Raw genomic sequence first — 21103 nt, 5'->3', positions numbered from 1 at the left:
AGAGCCTCGAAATTAGTTCAAGGCAGGCTCCGTTACTGTGGATGCACTATCTCGACTTGAAGCCTGAGGAAACTAATTAGTTTGACTCTGAGGAGTTATTTCGAAATAGCAGCAGCGAAGCAGTCACATGAATGCTATTTCAAAATAATTATTTTGAAATAAACTTAAAAAAAAACCTCTGGTCTGGTAGCACTTTAAAGACTAACAAAACATATAGGTGGTATCATGAGCTTTCGTGGGCACAGCCTGCTTCTTCAGATGACCGGAGTTATGAGTTTAAGTTGTGCAGACCCAAAATAAATAGCAGAGACGGGGGAAGGGAAAAAAAGGAAGGGGGGACTGGAAACAAGGAGCAGAGGTTATGAAAAAATCAAAGTGAAAAACAGGAAGGCAAAATAGACAATCCTTGTTTCCTGCCCCCGCCCCCTTCCTTTTTTTTCCTTCTGTCTTCTCCCCTATTTATTTTGGGTCTGCACTTCCTAAATTCAAAACTCCAGTCATCTGAAGAAGTGGGCTGTGCCCATGAAAGCTCATGATACCATCTACATGTTTTGTTCGTTTATTAAGTGCTATTAGATCAGTTTTGGGTTTTTTTTTGTTTTTTAAGTTTATCCTGTACAGACTAACTCGGCTACCCCGAATATAAGCGTTATTCCCCAAGGAAAGCAGGAGTACAGACTGCAAAATAACCAGCACATTATTTCAAAATAATGGGCATGGTAGTGTGGATGCGCTGCTTATTATTTCAAAATAAGGGGGGGTTCTTTCACAAGACCTGCCTCATGTAGACCAGGGCTTGCAGACCCTGTGCTCAGGTGTCTACCTTATTAATTACAAAATCATCAGGGCACTTACCTTACCACTTTCATGATAGACAAAGAGGTTCCTCATCTGACCTTCTTTGCTGTATGTGATCTGCAACCCATGGGGGTTTCTGATCTTCTCCGTCTGGAACATGGCGTTCAGATCTTTTATGCTAATCACAGCTTTCGGACCTCTAGACTGGGGAATGGAAAAAGTCATCGGGTCAGCAGTGACCCTGACGGAAGCCAATCAGGAACGATGGAGACAAATCACCCATTAGGGAGGTTTAAGTAGCTAACCAGCTGAATGATAGCACTTAACTGGTTAACTGTTTTAATCAAGGGCCTGCTTTCTGGGCCCACTGCAGCGTGAGGTTCTGTTCCAGCTGGGTGCGGCTGACCACCGGAGTTCACTGGCCAGGGCTGGTTAAACGAGAAGCCTACCAACAAGCCTCCTGTTTCCTGGTATGCTCACCGGTTAACATCCCGATGACTGACGGGCCCTTAGAGAGCTGCAAACCAGCTTCCTGAAATGTCTGAAGCCAGCAGGGCACAGAACTGACTGTCGAGCACCAACTGAAGAAGCCCGGCTCCTCCTCCGGCTCAACTGCCCAAGTCTCTTCACCCTGGTTCATCAGTGAGATGGAGGGTGGGGCTGCCAGGGAGATGGAGGAAAGGGCCAGCTGCTCCCAGGTAGGAAGAGAGACGTATCAAACATCCCAGGTGTTACCTGGCACAGGGTTCCAACCTCCCTTCAAATGCAAAGGTGGGCCTGGCAGCAAACTGTTCAGCAGCTGAGCCTATGGGGAGAGTGATCATGTCCTGGATGGATTGGACACCGTTTGGTTTGCCCGTGGCCGGTGGGGGCCCTCACCTCTTTGGTGTAGTACTTCAGCACGCCCTCCCATGCCGACAAGAGGAACCGCCTCTTGAGGAACCGCCTGCTGTCCCGCCCGCGCTTCCACAGGAACCCTTCACGGCTGCCTGCAGACGGGACCAAGAGCGAGGGCATCTGAGCACTAGGGTCACAGCAGCACAGGGTCTAAGTGGTTATCCAGGCATTCGTTTCCATCTCACACACTAAGGAGAATGATCCCCTTTCATTCGCTCTGGCACCCAGGTCCCAATCCTGAGAGACACTGCAGGTCAGCTCAAGTTCCTCAGTCCAGGCTGAGCCTAGCACATCCCAGCAATCTACCTCACCCTAATGACATGCTTCCACCATTCGAAAGTCCTCTCTTCATAGCCCTCTCCACACCCCTGGCCGGACTGAAAATCCCCTTTTTACAGGAGGAACACAAGACAGTGGAGCATAGTGGTTAGAGCAAAACCTGGACTGGGAATCCCGACGCGTACATCTTACTCCAGTTACTTCTTACGTGGATCTAAGGCAGTGAACTGAGTCGCTCTGGGCTTCTGTGTCGCCACCTGAACCATGGGGAATCTGGACCCCTCGCAGAGGGGGAAAAGGAGATGACTTCGGGTGTGTCTACGTGAAAGTTTTTAGTGACACAGCCGTGTCGACCCAGCCCTCTCACTGAAAGTCGGTGCATGTGAATGCTGTTTGCCGGCACTTTTGCCAACACAATACTTCCACCCCCAGTGGGCGGGTTTTGCTTTGCTGGCAGGACAGCATGCCTGCCGACGAAGCAGCGTTCACACGTCCGCCTGCCGCAGCAAAACCTCCTTGTGCACAAGGGAGAGGACTAAACACTTGTGAACAACAAAAGCTTTATCAAGCAAGTGCAAGCGGAGACACAACCGGAATGTTTGGCAGCCTCCTGTGGAAGCACAGGTTGTGAGTGTCCTGTTGCGCTCTGCTAAAGCCACAACCTCCTTGGGAAGACCAAGATCAAGGAAAGGGGGGAGTGAGCTTCCTTCTAATCCCAAGGGTGCGGCTCCCTATTCCCATCATGAGGGCAACTGCCAAACAACCAGTCCCCTGTATGATCAGGGCTGACATCCATAACTCCAGCTGAAATGAATGGTATCATAGGGGCTAAGCGCCTGTGAAGATCAGGCCCGAAGGGAATGCCTAGACTGCAGTTACACTGGCCTCTTTCAGATGACTTAGGCTGTACAACTGAGTTACAGAGATTTGGGCTTATGCTAGAGCCCGGGCTCTGAGACCCTCCTCCCTGACGGGGGTCTCTGCACTGCAGTTTTACAGTCCTAGCCTCACAAACCCAAACTGGCTGAGCTGGGCTGGCCGGGGGTGCTGAACTGCAGTGCAGTCGTACCCTCCACCGACTTGCCCAAGGCTGTAGAGTCAGCTGCAGAGTGGCTCCGACTGTCTAGGCTGCCTCCCCCAACTAGGCATCTGGGGGCTCATCTTGGACCTAAAGCAAGAAAATGCCCCTTTTACTTGCCGGCCGTCCAATGTGAACATCCCCCCTTAATTAGATGCCCACCCTCAGAGGCTGGGTCTCCCCGGGGAAAGGATTTTGGCTGCCCACCCAAACTGATCAAACAGGCTGCAGGTTTTGCAGCTGACTGAAAACAGAGTCACTCCAGCTCCCCCCAGCCTCATTGACACACATGGGATTCCAGTTCTTTGGGACTTTTGCTTCATCGGACTAAAAACCCGCCACAGACAGTCACCTGAGGAACCTGTTTCATGGCAGACACTGCTGGCAACAAACTCTTCCCGCTCGTATTTAGCTCTGATCCACTGTTCTTTTAAAACCCTGAAGAGAGGAAATAGCAATTAGTCGGGCCGGCTTCTGTTTTCTTTCACTGATATTCCACAGCCCTTCCCAGCTGTGGACACCCAATGCCCCCTGACACATAGAAACAGCCTCTGAGTGCTGCAAATTCATTCTCACTCCCGTGTCTCCTAGGAGAGCAGTTGAAGCCAACAAAGAGACATGACTGGAGAAGAGGGCAAAACGTTTAGTAGCTGCCTGCCTGGGTAACATAGGCTGGTGGGAATGACTATTTGCTGGCAGCAGAACTAAACTCCCACTCATATAAGTTCACAACTGAAAAGTCTCCTGTTACTTTCTTGGCTAGTTTCCATGCAAGCAGGAGGAAGAATCTTGCTCCCTAATGGGCAGAGTAATTAACATGGGTGGTTTTGTAGGGAGGGGGAAATATATGTAATGAACAGGAGAGGAAATGAAAACCACCCACAGAACTAACCCAGCTTCCCTGACTCTTAGAAACACCCGAGAGCTGCTGCAAAATGGAATGTGGGGAACATTCAGATCCCAGACAGAAACCATTGTCCCTGGTAGGGTTCAATGCTGTGTAATTAGCAGATTCCCTGCTTGCACCTTGCAGTCTAAAGCTGGATGGCTGGTGTCCAACTTAGAGGCTGGGGCTCTCTTGTGTGTCAGCAACGTGTTGTACTCCTGAATCTTTCCACTTAAGTCACAGATCTGGGTCCCAAGCCAATGGCCTGCCCATGCAGACATAGTCATACTGTTACAAAGTAGCTGAGTTAATAGTATTTAGAACACAGGCCTAATCCTAAAGCTGGGAACATCATGTCCAACCCTCCAGAGTTTTAGCTCTAGGTCTAGAATTCACGGCCCAGGCCTCTCTCTTATGAGAGCCAAATCGTATCCCCAAAACCTCCAGGACTGCTCCCTACCTCACTTAAATCTCCCTCATACAAATGCATGGAACTACTGTATAAGTCTAATGACCTTCCAGGTACAGAGACATGCTTGGGGACTGAACCTGTGGCTGTTTGGCTTCTAGACCCCAGAAATCCCAATGTTGAAGCCATTAAAGCACCTCTCACGGAAAATAAGTTTACAACTATAGCCCTCCACCTGAGGTGCTAAGGTGCTACTGGAAACAAGAAGATCAAACCAAATATCACTTCATGACACACCAGGTACAGCCCAGACAAATGGCCCTTTCCTCTGCAGCCCGGCGTGACCTGACATTCATTCAGATTAACAAACATCCTACTGGAAATTGATACAGGTTGAACCTCCCTGGTGTGGCATCCTCGGGACCTGAGTGGTCCCGAATGAGGGAGTTTGCCAAACAAGGGGAAGTCCCCTGCCACTGGCCCTCCCTGCTGCCGTCCCCGGCTGCCCCCCTGCCACTGGCCCCCGCCCCGCTGCTGAGGGCTGCCAGAGCTCTGGCCCTGTTATTGCCAGTCCCTTTGGGCTCCCATGCCAGCAGGGCTCCCAGCTTTTGGCCCTCCTGCCACTTGGCTCCCGACCCCAGGGCTCTATGGTCCAGGAACATCCATGATCTGGCAGAACCACGGATGTTGCCAGACCAGGAAGTCCTGGTTTAGGGAGAAGCAATCTGTAGTGAAAACAGATGTATGGGCAAGCAGTAGTTCCTGATCTGTAAAGGTTTGTGACACTATAAGATAGCAGCTTACAGGCAGTCCTTGGAGTCGGGGATGTAATAGAAAGGAGGGACTTTTGCCTCATATTTAGCCTTGGCACAGAAATTTCCATGAGTCCTCATAAACTGCAAGACAAAAGATGAGTTAGATGAGTGGCAACCAGAAAAAGCAATACCTTGAGGTGAACATGGAATGACAGAAACTAGGATCAAATGCGGGATTGTGCTTTGCTCAGATGTTTTGCCAGCCTCCCCACAGCGGAGTGTGTTTGTCTCTAGCCATTTATAATCTCCTCCCTGGCATGACAGTTTGCACCCGTTTGTGTGTGTGATCTTTATTTCAGCCTGTATATTGATCTACATTATACTATCAGTGCTGGAAAACTGGGACTTGCTGATTAATTTAAAACACAAGATAGAAGAAACTGAGGAATAGGATTCCTCTATAATATCTGTGCAGTAATTCCTCATTTAACACTATAGAGATGTTTCAGAAAATGATCGTGTTAAGTGAAATCGCGTTATGAGGGGTCAATTTTCCCATTGAAAATAATGGAAAAGGTGGGGGTTGCGTTTCAAGCAGTGGTGTCTGTTGGGACCGGGACATAAGGTTGGGGGGGGGGGGAAAGGGACAGGGTTACAGCAGGGAGGGGAGGTGTTTGGGAAAGGGAAGGGAAGGAGAAGGGAGGGGGATTGGGTTGGGAGTATGCCCCTGTGATGGGTCTGCCGGGACCTGCACTGTGTCTGGCAAGGGGGGGTTGCCAGGGAATGGCGCGGCGAGGGGCGAACCCTCCGCCGCTTTGCAGGGAGGCAGGGGAAGCCCCGTGCAGCTGCCAGCAATGGGCCGGCTGGGGAAATTGTGTTATTCCGGAGACGGTTGTGTAATTAAAAAAAACCTTCCCTAAAAAAAAAATCGTGCTATCGTGAAAACATGTTAAGCAGGCCCGTGTTAAATGAGGAATTACTGTACCTTCAGCCCCCAGATGTCAAATGGGGATAATAATATGTATACCTCCCTACAGGGAGTTGGGAGGCTGAATTCATGTTTGAAAAGGGCATTGTGATGCACAGACACTAGATATGTGAAAATCATTGTATACTTGTTATAAAACACAATGTACACTTATGGGGCTATATAAATGGTCCTTCGTAATATATCAGAGGCACAACCACCTATTAGTGTGCTTTGATTTGACTTTTTGGGCCAGAGGCATCCCCAGAAGCATCAGCAAGGATGAATTTGGCTCTGTGAGGTTTTTGTTAATCTGACCAGGCTATTTTGGAACACAGGACAGAAAAGGATGAGCTGAATTGCAGCGGATTGGATGTGAATTTTTGCTTTCTCCATCTGTACCTCTACTAGATCATTCTCCCAGAAGTCAAGGTGGAGGGATTTGACCCTGCTGATTTCAGGAAGGTTGCGATGAATTCCAGAGCAATTCAAACAAATGAATATTCCAAGTTTGTAAGAGGCCCACTCGGGATCTAAACACAAATGGAAAAAAAGGCAGCAGTGTAAAAACAGAGCATATATCAAGCCACTGGAAAGGGGACAACTATGTGTGTGTGGGGGGGGAGGAGGGCAGTGTCACCTTCTAATCAAAACTACATCAGAAGTTGCGTCAAATCCAACCCTGGTGTATGTGGGACTGACCCCTTTGCAGACAATTAAATGGCACCTGCTTTCACTAGCCATTAAAGTGTCTCATTGTTCTGCTGCTTTTGCTACCAAACATCTGGTTTAAAAATGAATGTGGATGACAAGCAAGAGAGGAAACCTGTACAGGTGGGCAGGACAACAGCAGAGGAAAAGCTGGGCTTGTTACTGGGAGCACAGGAGCCGCCTGGTTGACCACTTGTGTTACACTAATGCCAAGTGCACACAGTTGTGCATGCGCTGTACCACTGGAAATTAGGCCCTTGGGGTACAATTGTCAGAAACTTCTAACTAACTTAGTAGCCCAAGTCCAATGTCTAGAAGTGATTTAGACACATAGGGCTAGAAACACAATAGGACTTGGTGTCTAACTGCCACTCTCACTATCTAAATCCCAGAATCAGGCCCCTTCTGCCACAGGAACTGCCAAACCCTGGAGGTGCCTACACTTGCTTGGGACTTGGATTTTTGCAGTAAAAGTTCCCTATGCACCCACATTTCTCTGCACACCACACGTGCCTGCAGGCCCACACCAGGCATCCACACCGCTAGGCCCAGAGTGCTTCATGAGCCAGTAGAGGATAGGTGTTCCTCCACTTAGCTCACCTCTGAGGCCCACATGCCACAGCTGGCCTACCTGATCAAGGCCCTATCAGTGAGCTGACACAATACAACAGAAGAGGCAGATCTCCCTCAGAAATGTTAGCCCAGTGGTTAGGGAGAACCCTGGTTCAAGTCCCCCTTGAAGAGGGAGAAAGGATTTGAATATCTCATGCATCTCAGGGGACAGCCCAAGCCATCAGACTATGAGATATTCTGACAAGAGGCTCCCTCAGTCTGTCCTGCTGTGGATAAATCATTGACTGGAGTCAGGGGACTGGACAGGACCCTGAGACTCTGTCCTAGTGAGTGTTCCAACCAACAAGGCCACAGAGTCCCTCTCTGTGTGGCTGGCCCCATGATCCTTCCACTCTCGATCCTTTAGAACAGCTTCAACAGGCCATCTAAGGGAGCCCCATATCCAATATCCCTGTCCCTGTGGTTAGGTGCTCACCTGAAGGGTATCAAATCCTTTGTCCTCTCAGGTTGAGGAGGGCTTGAAATGGGGGCTCACCCACATCCCAGGCAGGTGACTATCCTCAGCCTTGGGCTACTGAAGCAACTTCTGGCTCCTTCCAGAAGCAGCACAGGTGCCTAACAGGGTTTGCAGCTAATAGTCTCATGCAGAGGAAGGTGCCTCCCTCCAAGCCAGATTCACATCAAGATCCCTAAGAGGGTGAGGCTCAGGACATATGCGTTGCCTTGGCCAGTTTAGGCAGGGAGCAGCCCAGAGTCCTGGCTTTTGTGACTCTGTAACACAGTGATTCTGTAGGCTCCACAGAGTTAGGCGTGGTGATGCTCAGTGTCGCCACACCTATGTTTCTCCATGAATCTGACCGGTAGGAGCTTTAGTGAAGGCCCCAAAACTGAAACACTGGATAGTGGCCACATAAAGTAAATGTTGGACTTAGTTTCTCTCCTTCTATTTTCCCATCTGTAAAATAGTATGCTGCTTACTGATCTTTAGAAAAGACTTCCAGGCCTAAGGATTAAGAGCCCTATAGAAAGATAAAGCCTCGGCTTGACAAAGTTCTGGCTGGGATGGTTTAGTTGGGATTGGTCCTGCTTTGGGCAGGGGGCTGGACTTGATGACTCCTGAGGTCTCTTCCAACCCTAGGATTCTATGATTCTATAAAGTATTATTATTGCTATTATTATTCAATACCAGCTTGAGGACTGAAACAGAAGCTTTCGTTTAAAGGGGCATCATTTAGCAAGTTAAAAATCATCATCTGGTTTGTTTTCACTGACCTTTGCTTCAAGTCACACCAGGGGTCACTATCACTGAAAGAGACTAGGGAGACAAAGTGTGTTCCCTTTGGTGATGTCTACACTACAAGGTTTTTGCGCAAAGACTGGCAGAGTGTCCACACCTCAAGCGCGCTTTTGCGCAAGAAAATCAGCAGAAGAGAAGGCTTTTTGCGGTAGTTATTCCTCTCCCCATGAGGAATAACCCCTTTTTGCACTACAGCTCTTGTGCAAAAAGGCAAGTGTAGACGTTCCGCAGGGGTCTCTTGCACAAAAAGCATAGGTACTCTCATGGCCATTCTGTGAGTGGCCATCAGAACTTTCTTGCGCAAGAGGGTCCATGCAGTGTGGATGCTCTCTTGTGCAAAAGCACATGGAATTGTGATGCGCTTTGAGGTCTGGATGCACTTTTGCTCATGAAGTTTTTGCGCAAGAATTCTTCCACAAAAAGCTTCTTGCACAAAAACCCTGCAGTGTAGATGAAGCCTTTGGCTGTGTCTACATTGGCAAGATTTTGTGCAAAATCTTGCCACCTGTCTACACTGGCTGCGAGTACTTGTACAAGAACACTGACGTTCTAATGTAGGAAATCAGTGCTTCTTGCGCAAGAACTATGATGCTCCCGCTCAAGAATAAGCCCTCTTGCACAAGTGTTCTTGCACAAGAGGCCAGTGTAGACAGGCAACATGAATTTCTTGCGCAAGAAAGCCCAATGGCTAAAATGGCCATCAGAGCTTTCTTGCACAAGAGAGCGTCTACACTGGCACGGATGCTTTTGTGCAAAAGCACATCTCTTGCACAAAAGCACATGCCAGTGTAGACGCTCTCTTGAGCAAATACTTTAACGCAAAAACTCTTGCGTTAAAAGTATTTGCGCAAAATCTTGCCATTGTAGACGTAGCCCTCATGTTTTGACAGCCTTTAACATACCTTGGGCTTCTTCGGTCCCTCTCTAAACCCAATCCTTTGCCCCTGTGATCTGTGTGGTTCTTTCACACAGCAGCAGAAGACAGAAAAATGTTTAAAACAATTAAAAAGTGTGATTGTAAAATCACAGAAAGGGCAAGGTGACTAAGGGGCAGTGGGACCATCACAAACCATCACATTTTTTTTTATTGACTAGATATTTAAATGCGCATTGTCTCTTTAAGTGTCAGCCGTGGATGTGCGCTTTGCTCATTTTCACATTCTTTTAATAAAAGAAGTGAAAGGCTATTGCTGCTGATCTCAGCATGATGTCAGGAACTCTGTCAAGTAAGAGTCGACCACTGTCAGGAAGTAACTAAGTAGCACAGATGGATAAGAGTTTGATACTAAGTGGCAGCAGGATCATTGGAAACACCAGGCTGGGTTGGTTTGGCAGGACAGATCAGACCCTAGGTGGGCTCAGAGCTCTGGGGTTGCAGATGAAGCTCTCAACCTTGTCCCAAAGAGGCAGACTGGAGCTCTGTGGACTGAGTAAGCCACCCCCTCACCCCGCCCCACCCCATCCACACTAGAGCTGCTGTAGCTGTGCCTCTGTAGCCAGAGAGACAAGTCCTGAGCTGGGGGGTAGGAATATGGGCAAGGGAGGGAGAGGTGTCCTGCAGAGTGAAAGTTAAATCTGGGGAGAGAAGGGGTCCTGGACAGGGAGGTCCAGGGTGGGATTCGCAGCCAGTGGGGAGGGATTGGGAGGAGGTCTGAGGCAGTGGAAAAAGGTAGCAGTGGGGCAGCCTATTGGGGCTAATTGCACCATAGGAACATTTCCTCTTACCGGGTGCCCCGCAGTCTGCACAATGGGAGTTCCCCGTTCCGGCTGCTGTCAGCAGCTCCAGTAGCACAGGTTTGTTGCGGTCCTGAGCCATTATCCTGCCCCTGGCCGCTCCACTTCGGGAAGGGTGCACAGGGCAATTCCCCAGCCTAGCCCAGAACCAGTCACTTCTGCTGCAGTTCTGAACTAGCCTAGAAATGAGGAAATGGGACTTCTGCTCCAGCCTCTGTGGGAGAGAGGGGGAGGCTTGGTCATCGTCCATCAGGGTACGCCCCTCTGCCACCAGTTCAGCACCCTCCCCCCCCCCCCCCCTCCATCACTACTGCAGGGTTTGCTGAGTGTGGACCTGCCAAGGGAGCTCTCCAGCCAGGGCAGGAAAATCCTTGTGTAGATGGAGGAACAATGGTTGCCAGAACCAATTATTGGAGGGGAGGATACTCGCCCCCCGCCCTGCCTGCTTGCTTTGGCCTGTCCTCCTGGGTACTGAAACTCAAATAATTCCCCCTCCTCTTTGCCCCTTTTCCCCCTTCGCTGGCCAGAGGAGATCTCTGAGGCAGTACTGTGAGCAGCCCTTACAGACCATAGGGGGGTTGGGAGCTGTGGCTCTCACAGATCAGACCTTAAATGGTTTGGGAGCTTTGGGACTGTCAGGCCCTTTGAGTTGGGAGCTTTGGGACGGTCAGGCTTGCAGATCAGACCATAAGGGGGTTAGGAGCCCTGGGGGGCTGTGGCTCTCACAGCTCAGACTCTAGGGTGTTGGGGAGCCCCAAAGCTATGCCTCGTAGAGATGAGGCTCGGGTGGGGGGAGCTGGGAGCTCCGGGGGCTGTTGCCCTTGCAGATCAGACCCCAGGGAGGTTGGGGGCTGTGGGTCACGCACAGAGCCTGGGGGGGTTGGGCGCCGCGGGGCTGTGGGTCACGCACAGAGCCTAGGGGGGTTGGGCGCTGCGGGGCTGTGGTTCACGCACAGAGCCTAAGGGGGTTGCAAGGCTCTGGGGCTGTAGGTCACTCACAGAGCCTGGGGGGGTTGGGCGCTCCAGGGCTGTGGGGCGCTCTGGGGCTGTGGGTCACTCACAGAGCCTAGGGGGGTTGGGTGCTGCAGGGCTGTGGGTCACTCACAGAGCCTAGGGGGGTTGGGCGCTGCGGGGCTGTGGGTCACTCACAGAGCCTAGGGGGGTTGGGCGCTCTGGGGCTGTGGGTCACCCACAGAGCCTTGGGGGGTTGGGCGCTGCGGGGCTGTGGGTCACGCACAGAGCCTAGGGGGGTTGGGCGCTGCGGGGCTGTGGGTCACGCACAGAGCCTAGGGGGGTTGGGCGCTGCGGGGCTGTGGATCACGCACAGAGCCTAGGGGGGTTGGGTGCTGCGGGGCTGTGGGTCACGCACAGAGCCTAGGGGGGTTGGGCGCTGCGGGGCTGTGGGTCACGCACAGAGCCTCGGGGGGTTGGGCGCTGCGGGGCTGTGGGTCACGCACAGAGCCTCGGGGGGTTGGGCGCTGCGGGGCTGTGGGTCACTCACAGAGCCTCGGGGGGTTGGGCGCTGCGGGGCTGTGGGTCACGCACAGAGCCTAGGGGGGTTGGGCGCTGCGGGGCTGTGGGTCACGCACAGAGCCTCGGGGGGTTGGGCGCTGCGGGGCTGTGGGTCACGCACAGAGCCTCGGGGGGTTGGGCGCTGCGGGGCTGTGGGTCACGCACAGAGCCTCGGGGGGTTGGGCGCTGCGGGGCTGTGGGTCACTCACAGAGCCTGGGGGGGTTGGGCGCTGCGGGGCTGTGGGTCACTCACAGAGCCTGGGGGGGTTGGGCGCTGCGGGGCTGTGGGTCACGCACAGAGCCTCGGGGGGTTGGGCGCTGCGGGGCTGTGGGTCACTCACAGAGCCTGGGGGGGTTGGGCGCTGCGGGGCTGTGGGTCACGCACAGAGCCTCGGGGGGTTGGGCGCTGCGGGGCTGTGGGTCACTCACAGAGCCTGGGGGGGTTGGGCGCTGCGGGGCTGTGGGTCACTCACAGAGCCTGGGGGGGTTGGGCGCTGCGGGGCTGTGGGTCACGCACAGAGCCTCGGGGGGTTGGGCGCTGCGGGGCTGTGGGTCACTCACAGAGCCTGGGGGGGTTGGGCGCTGCGGGGCTGTGGGTCACTCACAGAGCCTGGGGGGGTTGGGCGCTGCGGGGCTGTGGGTCACTCACAGAGCCTGGGGGGGTTGGGCGCTGCGGGGCTGTGGGTCACGCACAGAGCCTAGGGGGGTTGGGCGCTGCGGGGCTGTGGGTCACGCACAGAGCCTCGGGGGGTTGGGCGCTGCGGGGCTGTGGGTCACGCACAGAGCCTGGGGGGGTTGGGCGCTGCGGGGCTGTGGGTCACGCACAGAGCCTAGGGGGGTTGGGCGCTGCGGGGCTGTGGGTCACGCACAGAGCCTAGGGGGGTTGGGCGCTCCGGGGCTGTGGGTCACGCACAGAGCCTCGGGGGGTTGGGCGCTGCGGGGCTGTGGGTCACGCACAGAGCCTAGGGGGGTTGGGCGCTGCGGGGCTGTGGGTCACGCACAGAGCCTAGGGGGGTTGGGCGCTGCGGGTCACGCACAGAGCCTAGGGGGGTTGGGCGCTGCGGGGCTGTGGGTCACGCACAGAGCCTGGGGGGGTTGGGCGCTGCGGGGCTGTGGGTCACGCACAGAGCCTCGGGGGGTTGGGCGCTGCGGGGCTGTGGGTCACGCACAGAGCCTAGGGGGGTTGGGCGCTGCGGGGCTGTGGGTCACGCACAGAGCCTGGGGGGGTTGGGCGCTGCGGGGCTGTGGGTCACGCACAGAGCCTAGGGGGGTTGGGCGCTGCGGGGCTGTGGGTCACGCACAGAGCCTAGGGGGGTTGGGCGCTGCGGGGCTGTGGGTCACGCACAGAGCCTAGGGGGGTTGGGCGCTGCGGGGCTGTGGGTCACGCACAGAGCCTCGGGGGGTTGGGCGCTGCGGGGCTGTGGGTCACGCACAGAGCCTCGGGGGGTTGGGCGCTGCGGGGCTGTGGGTCACTCACAGAGCCTGGGGGGGTTGGGCGCTGCGGGGCTGTGGGTCACGCACAGAGCCTCGGGGGGTTGGGCGCTGCGGGGCTGTGGGTCACGCACAGAGCCTCGGGGGGTTGGGCGCTGCGGGGCTGTGGGTCACTCACAGAGCCTGGGGGGGTTGGGCGCTGCGGGGCTGTGGGTCACTCACAGAGCCTGGGGGGGTTGGGCGCTGCGGGGCTGTGGGTCACGCACAGAGCCTAGGGGGGTTGGGCGCTGCGGGGCTGTGGGTCACGCACAGAGCCTAGGGGGGTTGGGCGCTCCGGGGCTGTGGGTCACGCACAGAGCCTCGGGGGGTTGGGCGCTGCGGGGCTGTGGGTCACGCACAGAGCCTAGGGGGGTTGGGCGCTGCGGGGCTGTGGGTCACTCACAGAGCCTGGGGGGGTTGGGCGCTGCGGGGCTGTGGGTCACTCACAGAGCCTGGGGGGGTTGGGCGCTGCGGGGCTGTGGGTCACTCACAGAGCCTGGGGGGGTTGGGCGCTGCGGGGCTGTGGGTCACGCACAGAGCCTAGGGGGGTTGGGCGCTGCGGGGCTGTGGGTCACGCACAGAGCCTAGGGGGGTTGGGCGCTCCGGGGCTGTGGGTCACGCACAGAGCCTAGGGGGGTTGGGCGCTGCGGGTCACGCACAGAGCCTAGGGGGGTTGGGCGCTGCGGGGCTGTGGGTCACTCACAGAGCCTGGGGGGGTTGGGCGCTGCGGGGCTGTGGGTCACGCACAGAGCCTAGGGGGGTTGGGCGCTGCGGGGCTGTGGGTCACGCACAGAGCCTGGGGGGGTTGGGCGCTGCGGGGCTGTGGGTCACGCACAGAGCCTAGGGGGGTTGGGCGCTGCGGGGCTGTGGGTCACGCACAGAGCCTAGGGGGGTTGGGCGCTGCGGGGCTGTGGGTCACGCACAGAGCCTAGGGGGGTTGGGTGCTGCGGGGCTGTGGGTCACGCACAGAGCCTCGGGGGGTTGGGCGCTGCGGGGCTGTGGGTCACGCACAGAGCCTAGGGGGGTTGGGCGCTGCGGGGCTGTGGGTCACGCACAGAGCCTAGGGGGGTTGGGCGCTGCGGGGCTGTGGGTCACGCACAGAGCCTAGGGGGGTTGGGCGCTCCGGGGCTGTGGGTCACTCACAGAGCCTGGGGGGGTTGGGCGCTGCGGGGCTGTGGGTCACGCACAGAGCCTGGGGGGGTTGGGCGCTGCGGGGCTGTGGGTCACGCACAGAGCCTGGGGGGGTTGGGCGCTGCGGGGCTGTGGGTCACGCACAGAGCCTAGGGGGGTTGGGCGCTGCGGGGCTGTGGGTCACGCACAGAGCCTGGGGGGGTTGGGCGCTGCGGGGCTGTGGGTCACGCACAGAGCCTCGGGGGGTTGGGCGCTGCGGGGCTCTCACGCACGCGCCATGTTGCTACCCCTCCCCCCTCTCCCGCTCGGTGGCAGTTACAGGGGAAGGCCACTGCGGGGAGCCAGGCCCAGCCTGAGGCCGGAACGTTTCTTACCAGCCGCGCGGGGGCGGGGGCCTCACTTCCCCGGGCGCTCTGCGGGCGGGGACGCGCGGCCCGGCGGGGGAGGGGCAGGATGAGCTTCCGAGGGCTCCCGAGCCTGCTGCGGAGCGGTAGAGAGGGGGGAGGGGCGGAGAGTCCGGCGGTGGGGGAGGGGGTTTAAGGAGGAGCCGTCGATCTGCCTGGGCGGCGGGGGGAGCGAGTCCGGGGGGGGGGCTCCCTGGGAAGGTGCCGGCTGGGGGGGGGGGGGGGCGCCGTGTTCTGGGGTTAGGCAGCTGCAGGAGCCCGCTGGCCCTGTTGGACTCGGTCCCCTCGGCTGCTCAGACAGCGCGGAGCTGGGCTGGGGCTGGGGAACCGCCTTCAGGGCCTCAGCGAATCCATGGAGAGCTTCCTAGCTTAGGGCGGTGGTTGTCACATCCCCCCCCCCCAGCCAGCTTCTATTGTTGGTGTCTGCGACCCAACATAACTAGAGTAGAGCGCGGGGTCCCAAGCGTGCCCCCTGAAACTCCAGGGGGGGTTGCGAGACAGCCCAGCCTCCCCCCATCAAGTTTTGCTGCCCTGCTCAGTTCCTTTTTTTTTTGCTCAACAAGTTTTGCTATTTTTGGGGGGAGGGTTTTTCAAAAATCTAAAAGGGGGGGGGTCGTGATGCCAAAAAGTTTGGGAACCACTGGAGTATGGTCTCTGAGGGGGGGGGGGGGTCAGAGGAGAGCTTTGGGGGGGGACCTCAAGGCAGGGTCAGGAGGGGCTTACCTTGAGCAGCTCCTGGTCCGTGGTGCAGCGGGGGTGCTGTTCACCAAAACCAGCCAGTAGCAGGTTCCCAGCCAATGGGAGTGTGGAGCTAGAGTTTGGGGTTGGGGCAGTGTGCAGAGCCCTTTCCCCCTAGGAATGAATCCTGTTGTCAGCTGTGTCTGTGGTGCCAGGCCAGGCAGGTAGCTGCCTTCACTCAGCTGGTTTCTTGATCTCCATGCAGCAATGAGACCCAGTGCCTGATATTCCATGACCCAGTACTAGGTCACAACCTGCAGTTTGAAAACCACTGGCATAGAGGAGGCCTCGGTGAATGGTGGGAAATTTGCCCTTCAAGGCACTGACCTGCTGCTGCTGCTCTACAATCCTGTGGATCAAAGTGGTCCATTTACTTGTAAAATAGGTAGTGGCAATACAACCCCATTTCTTTGCCAACAGGCTTCAAGCCAACCTTGCTTCAGAGGAGCAGCCTTTGTGGCTGAGAGGGTAATTGAGTCTTCGTGCTCCTTTGCCTCTGCTGAAGCTACCATCTGGGGAACAGCTAGTAGCGGTTGTGAATGTGAAAGTGGCACCTACCTTGTGAAACAGTGGTTCTCAAACTTTGTGGCCCATGGCCCACTCCGCTTAACACAGATCTTTATGCAGACCACCAGCCAACCACCCATGATAATAAAATGGGTGCAGGAGAGGTGTGGGTGCAGGGTCTGAATGGGAGGTAGGGTGCAAAAGTGGGCTGGGCGGAGGGTCTGTGTGGGCAGAAGGGTGCAGGAGCAGACTGAGGGTGTGGGGGTTTCAGAGGGAGGGGATGCATGAAGGGGATGGGAGTGCAAGGTCTGAGCCTGAGGAAAATGGGGGGCACTTAACCTGGCTCCGTGCCTCCTGCTGCTCCCAAGCACTGCTCCCATTAGCTGTGATTCTGGCCAATGGGCTTAGCGGGGAAAGCCTCCAGATGAGCAGTTTCCTGTGCTATTGTTCCCCCAGGCAGGGGAAGGAGAAACAGCAGTGTGTGGATCTGGACCATGAGGCTTATGTGCACCTCCCCCTCCCACAGTAGGAAACTAGTCCTGGCATTGTAACTTTGGGGAGGAGGGGGTGGGTATGGGGCATGAACACCAGCACAGGCTCCCTGCTGCAAGAGAGGGGGAAGCCCTGGGCCTACACAGCCCACCTGCAAGATTGTCCACAGACCACACTTTGAGAACCACTGCCCTAAGAAACAGATTGAAGCAGTCAACTCATTTCACAGGTTGGGATTGGGTCATTACTTACCAGGGCTAGATTTAAGTATGTATCGTAGAACACTTGCTCATTAATGGGTGAGAACCTATTTTAATTAAACCCACCCAAATAGAGGAAGTTTAAAATGATGGGTGACCTCTTTTCTCTAACTCATTTTTCTATAACCTGCTTGAAATTTTACATTTCTGCTACTAATTTTAATTAAAGGGAATTCAGAGGCTGGCAAACTTCTCTATATTGGCACAGAAGTGAATTTATGAAATGGGTGCCTTGCAAAGTGGTATGGTTGTATCTGCTCAGTAAGTTAATACATTATTTTAACTCATTTTTCTTCAGGAAAGTATTTTTTTCATGTCCGGTTGGTGTCATATCAGCTTCAGTCCCTGCACCATTCCTCATGTCAGAAAAAATCAATATCTTCTGTACAACACAACTGCATCAATTCCCCAACAGCGATTCAAAACCTCAAGACACCAGAAGATGAACTTTATAATTTGTACTCCCCTGAACAACAATCTGCCATCCTGCAAGTGCTCAACACAGCATCTGAGAGAGAACTTTCAGCCATTAAACTATTGAGAGGAAAAAAGTCTGGCAATGTAATTCAGCATAGGGAAAAAAATGGACCATTTCGGAACTTGCAGAGTTTACTGGCAGTGCCCCTCTTTCAGTATAAAACTGTTGTTAAAGTGTGTAACTTTATCCTCGATCCATCTGAGAAAGGAGATAGAAGAGAGAGAAAAATACAAGACACCAGATCTTCAGTGAGGTTTATTAAACCTGAAATAGAGAGAGAGAGGTTGGAGGTATATAACATTTTTAATTTGATTTTAACAAGAAACTCTTATTTTCAGAATAAACTTCTGTTATTCCCATAAATCAATAATTTTAATAATTTTGAGTATATACATTATTTTTAAGAAGCAGTATTTTACTCTAAGATATCAAATAATTTGTGCGTTACATCTTCAAAATGCAGAATAATATTTTTTTTCCCCTTTTCAGACTTTAGGTAGCATTGTGTCTGTTGTTTTTGGCACCCGTAAAATTGCATGGGCTCATGTTGATCGAAACCTAACAGTTTGTGACTGGCAACAAGAAGAGTGTGTTAGATTCATGAAAGGAGCCTATAATCCAGCAGTGTATCTGGAAGAAGTAAGTAGTGTGTGCTTGAGACTTTAATAAACTTTAACTCCTGGGCTTTGGTGTACCACTGCCAGAATCCTTTACATTTTCATCCAGACCTGGTCCTTGCCTCTTTGTTAGTCTTAAATTGCTTATTCTTTTGACTGTCATGGTACAGTGTGTACAATTTGACTTAATTTTCCAAGGAAGGGCTTTCTTTTTAGCTGTACTTCTAAATTGCTTTTTGCTAGTTTGAGCGGGATCTAGATGTTCTTCAGAGTGGAAAAGGGAATTCTATAACATGTGTAAAGTAGAACTATAACTACTGCAATCAACCTTTGATAAAGAATGTAGCAGGTTAGTAGTCCCAAAATTTATCCTGCCGTCAATGGTTGCAGGACTTAAGTGGCAGACAGAAGTGGGAAAGCTGGCTTCTTTCCAAAAGTTTTTTGGGATCTCTGCTAGTACAAGGTTTTGGAGAAGAGATGCGCCCACTCCCCTCACACTGCAGTTAGACATCAGTGGCTGGCCTATGCCAGTTGACTTGGGTTCGCATGACTGAGGCTGTGGGGCTCTTTAACTGAGGTATAGATGTTCTGGCTCACGCTGGAGCCCTAACTCTGGGAGCCTCCCACATCGGTGACTTTTGAAGGAGGGGCCACTTTAGTAATTTTGGAAGTGGTTGCTGGCCACCCCAGAAGGAGTGGGGTCAGGAGACTTCAAGTACCCTTCTGCCCATAGACCCTGATTAGCCTGGGGGTGGGGAGCATCTGAAGTCTTTGTCTCCCGCCCATACCCTGCCTGGGGCACCCGGCACCTAAAGAGAACTGCCAACTGTTTTGAACAGGTGGTGGTTCCCTCTAGGCACTGCGTGCCCCTGGTGGCATGAGACTTTACACACACATACCCTCCCTGCCCCCAGGCCAGTTGGGAGCCTGGGGGGGGTGGAGCATGTTAAACCTTTGCACCCTCCCACCAAGAAAGAAAGACACTGATGGGAGTGGGGGAGGAAATATTCTCTTTCTCTTCTCCCAGACAGAGTCACTCTGGGAACCCATGGTGCATGGTCCTATGGTGGAGGGGGGGGGCCTGCTGGCGGTGCAGCAGCTGCATCAAGTTGGGGCTGGAGGGAGGCCTACTTCAGCTGCCACAACCAGGTGTGGGTTTTCAGTTACAGAGAAGATACACCCTTAGGCTACGTCTAGACTGGCATGATTTTGCAGAAAGACTATTAACGGAAAAGTTTTTCCGGTAAAAGTATTTCCGCAAAAGAGCGTCTAGACTGGCAAGGATGCTTTTGCGCAAAAGCATCCGTGCCAATCTAGATGCGCTTTTGTGCAAGAAAGCTCCGATAGCCATTTTAGCCATCAGGCTTTCTTGTACAAAAAATTAAGGTGCCTGTCTACACTGGCCCTCTTGCGCAAGTATTCTTGTGCAAGAGGGCTTATCCCTGAGCGGGAAAGTATTTGCACAAGAAGCACTGATTTTGTACATCAAAGTCAGTGTTCTTGCGCAAATTCAAGTGGCCAGTGTAGACAGCTGGCAAGTTTTTGCGCAAGCGCAAAATCTTGCCAGTCTAGATGCACCCTTAGGCTGTGTTTACATTGCATGGTTCTTGTGCAAAAACTTGCCAGCTGTCTACACTGCATGCGTGTTCTTGCACAAGTAAATTTACAGTATAGTGTCAGAAAACAGGGCTTCTTCTGGAGGAGTTATTCCTCTCCCCAGGAGGAATAAGCCTTCTTGCACAAGAGCTCTTCCACAAGAGGGCAGTGTAAACAGGCAACATGAATTTCTTGGGCAGGAAGCCCCTATGGTTAAAATGGCCATTGGAGCTTTCTTGTGGAAGAGAGCGTCCACACTGCCATGGATGCTCTTGCGCAAAAGCACATGGCAGTGTGGCTGTGCTCTTGTGGAAGATTTTTTGCACAAGAACTCTTCCGCAAAACAGTTCTTGCGCAAAAAGCCTGCAGTGTAGATGTAGTCTTAAAGTACTAAGGCTGAGCAGCTTATAATGGTATTTATACTGACATCTTCCTAGTACAATGTGTGTACATGCACCAAAGAACTAGTTGAGTTAACTGCTTTTTCTCCCCATATTCACCATGACTGCAGTATCTTTAAACTGACTCAAACAAATGCTCTTCAGAGCAGTACAGGACTAGAGCTTGTAAAAATGTGCAGCTTGGACATGTCTCATTAACATTCCCACAGACTGGATAAAGTTTTCCTGAAGACTATATAATCTGGTCAAAAGTGAAATGTAGCTTTTTATAATAGCCACCTAATAGAAACCACCTTCAGATTTGAGACAGTCGCTATGAAAGCTGTAGCTTTAATTTTTGGCTTAAATGCATTCTTAGTGTTAACATTCATGCTTATTTATTTCCCCTCCTAGATTTCTTCAGTTGTGTCTAAGATTCCTGAAGCTGATCTTTATATTTTGGAAAAAAACGGACTTCCTGTTCAGAATACGAATCTCTTTCCTATAATATTACATCTTCGTACTGTGGAAGCCATGCTGTATGTCCTATTACAAAAGGCATTTATACAAGATGGCCAGCACAAAGTAGTAAGTATGGCCCGAAGCACTGTAGGAAAACACTTTGGATTAATTGTAGGAGACTCTCGAACTAGTGGAATGGATCTTGTGAAGCAGTTTCTCTTGCAATCCGTTACCCAAGAACAGCCACGATTGTCCTTTCCCAGGAACAAGGTGGTACGTTACAGAAACCTATTTTCTTCAGTTACTCAAAACAGAGATGAGGAAATGTGTGATTCAGTACTACAGGCTCTTGCCTTCTATGAACTTCTAATATTAAATAACACTACTTAAGCCTTTTTTACTATTTGAGCAGAACCACAATAAACTTCAATCTGTTTTAATCGAGTATTGGCTATTGATTCATTAAATATTGGGCTGACGAGCAGAAGCCAAGTTTACATGCGCTGTTCACTGCTATCAAGGCATCTCAAACTGATTTTTTTTGGCAAAGTATCTTAAGACATGTCACATGATGCTATATCAGCAGCCTTGGCATCTCAGCCTCGAAATGGACAGTTGCTGATTCTCATGGCTCTTCTACACATTTCCTGTTTCTGTCCCTTCTGTCCCCCC

General features: G+C 53.1%; 2 protein-coding genes across 6 annotated transcripts in view; one reads left to right on the top strand and one right to left on the bottom strand.

The window, feature by feature from the left end:
- The window catches only part of ADAP2 (ArfGAP with dual PH domains 2), a 25236-nt gene extending 9331 nt beyond the window's left edge, over window positions 1-15905 (bottom strand). The window contains exons 1-7 of one of the 4 annotated variants that reach the window (XM_075903859.1): window positions 15625-15905; window positions 10376-10598; window positions 6472-6602; window positions 5152-5243; window positions 3405-3490; window positions 1678-1787; window positions 856-1002 (exon numbers count right to left, since the gene is read on the bottom strand). In XM_075903859.1, coding sequence (XP_075759974.1) covers window positions 856-1002; window positions 1678-1787; window positions 3405-3490; window positions 5152-5243; window positions 6472-6602; window positions 10376-10466 — 657 coding nt within the window. In that variant the 5' untranslated portion in view covers window positions 10467-10598; window positions 15625-15905. Of the gene's footprint in view, window positions 1-855; window positions 1003-1677; window positions 1788-3404; window positions 3491-5151; window positions 5244-6471; window positions 6603-10375; window positions 10599-10718; window positions 11208-14871; window positions 14980-15624 lie in introns of those variants that run through there. The other 3 variants (XM_075903858.1, XM_075903861.1, XM_075903857.1) reach the window with 3 other exon arrangements.
- Window positions 14871-20876, top strand: TEFM (transcription elongation factor, mitochondrial). 2 transcript variants are annotated; one of them, XM_075903856.1, is made up of 4 exons: window positions 14871-14987; window positions 17197-17666; window positions 17866-18015; window positions 20384-20876. In XM_075903856.1, the coding sequence occupies exons 1-4, from the start codon at window positions 14951-14953 to the stop codon at window positions 20819-20821; spliced, it is 1095 nt and encodes a 364-aa protein (XP_075759971.1). In that variant the 5' UTR covers window positions 14871-14950; the 3' UTR covers window positions 20822-20876. The 2 variants fall into 2 exon arrangements, with proteins under 2 accessions (XP_075759971.1, XP_075759970.1); XM_075903855.1 differs by lacking the exon at window positions 14871-14987 and adding an exon at window positions 16114-16867.
- Window positions 20877-21103: the final 227 nt, after the last annotated feature.

Source organism: Pelodiscus sinensis, chromosome 20 (assembly GCF_049634645.1).
Source record: "Pelodiscus sinensis isolate JC-2024 chromosome 20, ASM4963464v1, whole genome shotgun sequence".
NCBI classification, from domain to species: Eukaryota; Metazoa; Chordata; order Testudines; family Trionychidae; genus Pelodiscus; species Pelodiscus sinensis.
This window is presented reverse-complemented; position numbering and strand designations above follow the sequence as displayed.

What these genes read in the sequence shown, in the direction of transcription:
- TEFM (XM_075903855.1), top strand. Translation starts at nt 16,720, where the DNA reads ATGGGGCATGAACACCAGCACAGGCTCCCTGCTGCAAGAGAGGGGGAA. An exon ending in TAGAGAGAGAGAGGTTGGAG is followed by an intron (nt 17,667 to 17,865) that starts GTATATAACATT and finishes TCCCCTTTTCAG; the next exon opens with ACTTTAGGTAGCATTGTGTC. An exon ending in CAGCAGTGTATCTGGAAGAA is followed by an intron (nt 18,016 to 20,383) that starts GTAAGTAGTGTG and finishes TTCCCCTCCTAG; the next exon opens with ATTTCTTCAGTTGTGTCTAA.